At 51.3% G+C, this 8361-nt stretch overlaps 1 protein-coding gene across 1 annotated transcript; it reads right to left on the reverse strand.

The window, feature by feature from the left end:
* Positions 1–1049: 1049 nt before the first annotated feature.
* On the reverse strand, positions 1050–2840 carry N0V96_004512 (uncharacterized protein; the record flags this gene model as incomplete). The annotated part of the gene is made up of 3 exons (XM_053188579.2): positions 1050–1439; positions 1495–2669; positions 2747–2840. The coding sequence occupies 3 exons, from the start codon at positions 2838–2840 to the stop codon at positions 1050–1052; spliced, it is 1659 nt and encodes a 552-aa protein (XP_053054541.1).
* Positions 2841–8361: the final 5521 nt, after the last annotated feature.

Below are 8361 nucleotides of genomic sequence, written 5' to 3' on the forward strand. Positions count from 1 at the left end.
GCGTGTTACCGGGGCCGGAGAGACGAATGAAGAGTTGCGGAAAATCGGCAAGAGATTGGACCCCTGGGAGCCGCAAAGATGCAACCAACAAAAGGGCTCATTCAGGAACGCAGCCGCATACGGATACATGTTGGGAGGCCGAAGCGGCGTATGAGCGGTTGCGCATTCCTGTCCGGGATTTCCTTTTGGGGCAAGCCGGGACTGAGACCGTGCAAAGAAGCAAAAAAAAGCTCTTGTCAGGACCCGGTTAGAGATGAGATGGTGTGGTTTATGTTGGTCCAGGCCGTCCAGTTGCGTCGCAGTGGTGCCTTTTTTTGCATTCCGGTGACAGGGACGGCAAAATCATGGGGGACATGCGGGGTAAAGTTTACGGGGGCAGCCATCAACAAATAGTGTGTCTGAGGCTCGCGAAGCCGGACAACACTCCGCGCTGGCTGACTGATTGATTTGATGGTCGGATTCCTGTAGTCGGCAATACCAGTCTGCTGAACGGGTGAAGTTGGATCTTGGCCACTGCTGGATTCAAAAGTGTAAAGTTTGGCTTTGCCTCCGAGTCAAATCCGGGAGTTGCTGTAAGCGCTACCTTAGTCTGTTGGCAACTCCGGGCAACGTCCGGGAGGCAAACTAGAACCAAATTTGCTCGAGTGGCGATGGTCTAGCTGACGTCGACGGCAATAATTAATCCCGAGACACAGCAGGGGTCAATCAGGAGGCTTTACGAACGGTGTTCACGGTCAAAGCAGGTAAGGCATAGATTCATGGAATCATGGTATTTAGATGATTGAATGATTTGTTGTGGTATCTATGCTTGAATCTAGATGAACTAGTGGTATCTCAACAACAGGCGAAGTACTACAGACTTCATAAGAGAACGGGAATTAATGACATCGGATATCAATCCGTGCCCAATTTGAGAAGGCCGGAAATTGCCCGGCAAAGGACATAATTCGTAGAGATGGGGTATATCGGTTTTAGGCCACCCTGGCTGAGTTCCTCATCCCGACCAGGGGACTAAATGCGCAATTTTGAACGCGGGAATGAACCGCCAATTAAGACTTCTCCTCCTTCTCGACGTTTTGGGTCTCCTCGTCCTGACGCGCCCACAGTCCGTTGGGCTCACCACTGCTGGTGCTGCCCTCGCGACGGTTCTCGCGGGTGGTGGCGTGGCCGGTCTCCTTGACGTCGTCGTAGGTGATGAGGAGCTCGCCGTTCTTGCCGTAGCGGTGGGGCTCTTTGCGGGCGACATCGACGACATCGAAGGCACCCTTGAGTCCGGGGGAGGCCTTGGCAAAGATGGAGTCCATCTCTTCGAGGGAGCGGTAGGCGGTCTCGGGGAAGAAGAAGTAGGTGACGGGGACAATGATAGCGTTGATGATGGCGAAGATGGTGTAGGTGTGGTGCTTGATGGAGTCGAAGGCGACGGGAGTAATCATAACGACCTGGAAGTCTAAGGTTAGCGTCGAAATGATAAGTAGACTTCAGATAAGAACCCACCATGAAGTTAAAGATCCAGTTAGCGGAAGTGGAGAGAGCATTGGCGGGAGCACGGATACGCAGGGGAACGATCTCGGCGGGGTAGAGCCAGGTCATGCCGAGCCAGCCAACGGCGAAGAAGGTGTTGAAGACGAAGAGGAAGACAATACCAGTGATCTGGCAGGCGTAGGTGCTCTGGGAGTTAACTCCAGCGAGGATAGCCATCGTAGCAGCCTGACCAACAGCGCCAAAAAGCATGAGCTTACGGCGACCGACACGCTCAACGAGGAAGACCGCAGGCCAAGAAGCAATGAAGTACTCAGTACCGTTGAGAGCAGCCAGCAAATGGGCCATGAAGCGGGTCATGCCGAGGTTGGAGTAGATGACGGCGGCGTAGTAGGTGATGAGGTTGATACCGCAAATCTGCTGGAACATCTGGTTGACGTAGCCGAGCGCGGCACGGTGGAAGTTGCGGTTCTTGTCCATGGTGAAGAGGTCGCGGAAGCTTCCCTTGGACATCTCTTCGACCGTCTCCTTCATGACAATGTACTCGTTCTTGCAGTATTCATCATCCTCGGGCAGGTCGGCGATGGCGGCGATGACTTCCTTGGCCTCCTGGTCGCGGTTCTTGAGAATCAACCAGCGAGGAGACTCGGGCAGGTTCCAGACAAAGGCCAAGATGAAGAGACAGAAGAGAATCTGCAGAGCCAGAGGGAAACGCCATGCGACGGAGCCGGGAGCGAATGACATGCCAAGGTCGATCCAGTACGAGATCATAATACCACCGCTGATGAGAGCACCCTCGATCATCACAAGCTTACCGCGCTTGTGCGATGAGCAGGTCTCAGATTGCCAGGTAGGGACTGTTGATGTGTTGCCGCCGTTTCCAAGACCAGTGATGATACGTCCGATAATGAGGTGCTCGATGGAGAAAGCAGACGCCTGGAGAGCAGCTCCGATGACCATAATGGCGGTACCGAGGATAATCATGCGCTTGCGACCAAGAGGGTTTCCGATGAAGATAGTGATGATGGCACCAAGGAAGCAGCCAAGGTTGTAAGAGGCGACGGCAATACCCTGGTTGGTAGAGCGCATACTCTTGACGTGGGGGAGAAGGCCGGTCTCTTCGGGGTTGATAGAAGGGAATTGGGACTGGAAGGCAGGCAGAGTGAGAATACCGCCAGTAACACCCTGGTCTGGATGAGAATGCTAAGTAAGTCGATGTTGTTCGATCACTTCGGAGTGAAGTCTGTGATGTGATGTTGGAACCTACCATATCCGAAAAGCAAGAAATCGCATCCTGCGATAATACTGATAGCCCAGTTAAGGCTCTTGCCTCTGAGGCCGAAGTAGTTGAGCTTGCCCATGTTGAAGACTCTATCACAGCGGACAGTATTGGATCGACGTGTTCCAAACAATGTCGAGGGCTGTAGGTCGCAGATCGGTTGGTGAAGGGAATGGGGTTGGGCCGAGATGAGAGGTAACAACAAGAAGATCAGATGCGAATTGAGATGGCGAGCGTGTCGACCTTATAGATGAAAATCCCAAACCTACCGCGACAGGGTAAAGATCGGCAACGTCAGCGCGACCGCCAGGAATTACTTCTTTCTCCTCACCACTCACGCTCATACCACAAGACGCAAGTACATGCCCGAACCTGCACTGACATGGTAACATGGCTACTCGTGCCAGCCTCGGACCCTGGCGTTGGTGCTGTTTACACCGAACCCAGAAAACCCCAAGTGGCCAATCCCCAGCCGTTCCACGAAAGGCTGCCCCAATTTCCCCCAATCCCCGTACGATCCAAGATCCCTCTGGAGGGGAGGGGACATTCTCCGACCTTGAGGAGGGGGGTAACCACTCCACATCCGGTTCCACGGGGGTGGACAATGGGGGCCCAAGGGGAGGACACAAAGAACGGTTGGTGACATGTCGTCAGGCCCGGCCAAGACGCCGTCATGGAACGCGCGGGGCCGCTTGTAGCCAATACGGCGCCGGGAAGGGTAAGAGTTTTGCGGGTTCGTACATAACTAGACGTTGCAATACGGTGGCTTCACCGCTCTGAGACGCGAACGCTCGTGGAGTTTCCGTCCCATCGCGCGGCAGAATTCGGAGAGACACCGACGCGAGAATGGTACCTTTGCCATCGCGCCCGTGCTTGACCAAAGGATAAGGCAGCACCATTGCGAAAGCGGAGCAACAAGTACCCAAAAGAGCCGCAATTGTGTCCATAACCGTACATTATCGGTGGAGTTTAGATGGAGAAGTACTGGAGACTACGACGTCATACCTTGAAGACTTTGATAGCAGACTGATAAGTAATGCAAGAGAAAAAGTACCCCGAGAATGAAGAGTGGCCTTTGTGCATCTCACATCTAAACTTGGGCCAATACCGTTGGCTCAGTTAGACTTGAGTTGGAACTATTCCTGTCCGAGCGACGCCGTCTGCGAGTCAGGGGGCCCTGTGCGAACCCTGCGGCAACCTTGAGCTGACCACCGCCGCCCGCCCCCTCGAGAAGCGCCGAGGACACGGGACTTGGGTAGAGGAAGGATTGAGAAGCCAGGGTAGTATCGTAGCCGCTGAGAGCGCTTGCAGCTGCGGATTCTGACTCCCAGTTGTCTGCCCGTCCAGCCATTGTGATCTCTCTCTTTGGCTGCTTTGGCAGATTAAGTTGGACCCGCGGTCGTGGGGACAACAGGCGATAGAACCAGGTTTCAAGTTGAAAAATACTCGCACGCGATTTGTCAATGTCGGCAGTTGTTGGTAGCCAGGTGCGTCGAGATTGGTGGACCACATGACGTACTGGTTCAGGCTATATTGATTTCTGGAAGTTAGACTTTAGTTTTTGTTTTGTCTTTTTCTCCGACTCGTGATTCCCATGTCAGCAATTAACCAGATGCTGAACCGAGCACATGTCGTTAGAATCTCAAAAGCTTGACTAGATGCTAAGAATAAGCACTATAAGCACAAGCCTTGACAAGACGATTCGCGGACATTGGCAGCTCTGCCAATGTTCTTGTCAATTGCTTGTCCAATGCCTATCCCTTGGTATTATGAATCCTCATTTCTTGTGGCCTCCAGTCTTGCAAGCACAATTGCGGCTAACTGTGGAGTCTGTTGGAGCTAAAGGTGGGAATTTCAACCCCGATCTATCCATGTACACAAGTATTTCGGGATGACGTCGACACTGTAGGAGTTTCCATCTGCTCGGTATTACCTATTTGGGCAATCCGAAGAGGCGCGCCAGGCGCACCAGCAGACGAGCCAAGCCCACCGCAAGCCGGCTGAAACTTCGCACCAACACCAATCAAAGGCGACGAAAGGCTTCAAAGACCCGGTGAAGACGAACGGAAAAACTGACGGGCCTTTGTATCCTCGTGTTGAGTCCGTTTTTCACCCGCATTCCCGCATGAACTGGAGAAACGGGCCTGTGTGGACTCAGAGACTGTGTGGTTCGGACGTCCAGTCAAATTTCCCCCCAAACCCAAAATGAACTGACTCGGGGGCCCGCAAGCAAACAGCCTGTTGGTTGACATTTGCGCAAAATGGGCAATGAAGCCGATGTTGGACCTACTTGGCGCAATAATCTTCTGCATCTTGTGTCAGGCATCTGTATGTACGCTGACGTATTGGTAGACTCGGTCGATGATCACTCTCCAGGCTCTCTCTAAGAGTCTCAAATGCCATCTCGAGGCGTTTAATCTTGGTGGCAGCCTCAACGACGGGCCAGAGTTCTGCCGATCTCGTTACCAACTACTCGGTTCGACAAAGTTGTCAACTGTCGAGGCCCCTGGCAGAACGTGGTTTCCATGTTATGTTTCAGGCCCCTTTGTTGACGTACAACGTACACGCAGCGTCTAGCACTGCAATTTTGTCTAGAGATCTTCATAATAGCACATGCTTTTGGGACATCAAATCGTTAACCGAAGAAGGCAGGACCCTGACTGAGCATTCTCTTTGGCGTCTTGGACGGATTGTGTGTACCGCTCGTCTCCACACATCAGACGAGTGATGCCTGGCGCATGGGAAAACCGGGGCCTCATATGCGCGTGTACGATGTATCTCCAATGGCAGAAAGATTGATACGCAGACCAGAAATCCATCGGTGGAATCCAACGTCGGAGTCTGAGTCTCACACATCGGGTAAACTCGTGTGAGTTTTGGAAGGGAGATTAAGACTCACAATGAAAACTCCACCTCGGGACATATTGGATTTGCTTGGGACTAATCATATCCTGGGTCAATAAGGAAGTCTTCTCTTTTCATCAAGTAAGTAGTACTCGATCCGACCGATCAAATCGAGCATCAAATTTTGAGTGTTTTCTGTGTTGTTGACCAGAGCACGGGAGGCGGCAGCGCCAAGCCGATAGCATCGCCGATTCGCCGGGCCGGAAAATTCTGCACATTCGGCCCCACACCGAGAAACCAAGTTTCTTGTACTTGGAGTGGATCGAGATCCTGGGAGCAACTGGAAAAGAACGCAGGGCTTGTCTGCCTGTCAAAAGCAACAGAAGTACTTTGTACCGTCGGAGTCGGAGTCCGGCTTGAAGGTGAGCACTGAGAGGCAGCCCACGGTGAGCCTTTGGCTGTCACTGAAAGAAAAAACTGGAGATGAGGAGTTGATAGAGAACCTAAGAAGAAAGAAGGAAGAGGGGCGACGGTTCGGGTCATAGAACGGTGTGACACGTTAAACGAACCTGTGGTCCTGTGGTTCTGCTCCGAGACAATGGAGCCTTTCCCATTCTTTCCTGCAATGTTTGGACCACTAGCAATCTAAAGCACACAAGAACCATCATGTGATGCAGCGGCGAGGTGTCTAAATTGACCTCAAAATTCACGTCAGCCGCGCGGGCGCATATCGGCCCTTCGTCGCTACAAAACATCACGCGAGATTGGTCTGCAGTAGTTTCCGCGATAGGGGACTGAGAGGGGCCGCTTAACGTGAGCCGCGAGCGCCACACCTACGGTGAACGGTTTTCTTTGGGCCCTGGTCGTTCGATCAGGGTCTTGGCTTCAGATCTTGAAAATGACGTCGTCTCTGAGAGACGGGTTCCACTCTGCCGGTTGCTCTTCTAACCTGATGCAGATGGACTTTGATATGAAACTTCTTACAACGACGCGATAGTGGCACCGCTACGCCGGAAAGCTGCCGAGGTGCTGGTGAAAAGTCTTTTCACACTACGTCTTGGACGCGAATGTTTGGCCATGCATTCGTAATCAACAATTCCCTCTGTTAGATGTAGCCAACTCTTGGTTTCATCAACCAGGGTAATCGGGTGCCACCTCTGATGACGACGATTTGTTGCGAAATTCGAGACTTTCAAGGCTTTGATCGTTCACTTGAAAGGTTCGATTTCTCAGGGCTCAAAACTTATTCCCCAATGTTGAGGCCCAACGTTTAGGACCAGACACATCCCATTACATCTTTCAACTACATGCCTTTGTCAGTACGTCGAGTGCATATACTGGAGACAGTGGCTACAAGCATGATGAGCTCAATAAAGATGGATTCCCATGCTCCCTTTGTAATCTTCAGGCCAACATCAGATCGGCATGATTTGCAATAGCCCGCATTTAAATGTTCGAAAGTTTGGTCGAGACTGCTTGTGATCCCGCACAACCCATAATCTGCCGTGAACCAAACTCCATAGGAGGCAAGTACGGGCCAAAGTCCCGTTGTATAAGGCTCTTGCGGGGTCTCCGCGCCGAAGCTTCCGGCGAAGTACGTATTATGCCTCCGGGGAAGGTGGATCCGTCTATGACTTCAGGCCGGTGGGGAAGCCGGACGACATTCCATCGGATCGACTTCCAAACTTTCCTGTAACAATACTCAAGTATGATCTAAAGATGTGAGATCTGAGGAATTAGACACTTGTTTTTATTGAAAAGCTTACAGCAAGCTTGTTGCAGGCCTTATAGACTTGGTGGCATTCTGCTTCTACTCCGTAGAAGTAGACCCCATAGTATTGACTGGGCCAGTATCACTGAAGCAGCAAACACGCTCAGGTAAGTTTCACGGTAGTATTGGAAATCTTGTCCTTCTCCACGGATTAAACAAAAGAACAATCTGAAATTATAAATCGAGGTTTTACACGCACGCATACTCTCTCTTCTCATCCTACATTTGAGCTCGTTAATGGTGGGAGCGACTGGCTGGTGGGTTGGCGAGAAAGGCCGCTCACCGCTCGTACCCTAGTAAGAAGCAGTGAATTTTAATGCAATGGTCACTTTTTTCATTGCAATAAACGTCAACAATTACGTGTTCTGTTGTTTATGCTTGTGGTTCCAACCTAAATATTGTTCTGGGTGGACCTCGTTCTGATGTAACAGCGTGACGTTTGGTTCAGATCACGAAATCTGTCTTTCTAGTGGTATTTTGAAGATAGTAATTGGTGCGTGACAAACTCCAAGTTACAATTTCTTAGTCTCGGACTTAAGCCTTTTCCCGCGTTGCGCTAAGTACGTATTGCATCTAGAAGCATCCATTGTTGCTAAAGTGCTTATCGTCTCGTGGTTTGGCTTCACGCTCGACTCACATTGTGTTGAGTTCCTACCTCTAGCCACAGGATGAGTCGATCTCCAGTTGGAACCAGAATCAATGCACTACTCTGGAGACCTATTCTCGAGAATCATAGCTTGTAGTCCGGTGGACTCAGACGTTAATGTAGCCAAGTTCAGAATGGCAAATGAGTACAAAGCTTGAGTCATATGAGGGGTTATTGTTTCTTGCTGGTACTGACGCTTCCATCGGACCACATTAAGGTCTAAGTTTAGTCTCCTGTCTTTGTCAAATCTACTTACGCCTCTCCCGTTACGGGCATAATTGATGATCCTGTCACTTGATGTGTAAGATAGAGCCTAGAACCATCGTCGGCTTCGCCGCAACC

The sequence above is a fragment of the Colletotrichum fioriniae genome (genome assembly GCF_027942845.1).
Source record: "Colletotrichum fioriniae strain IMI 355084 chromosome Unknown scaffold_4, whole genome shotgun sequence".
In the NCBI taxonomy this organism is placed as follows: domain Eukaryota; kingdom Fungi; phylum Ascomycota; class Sordariomycetes; order Glomerellales; family Glomerellaceae; genus Colletotrichum; species Colletotrichum fioriniae.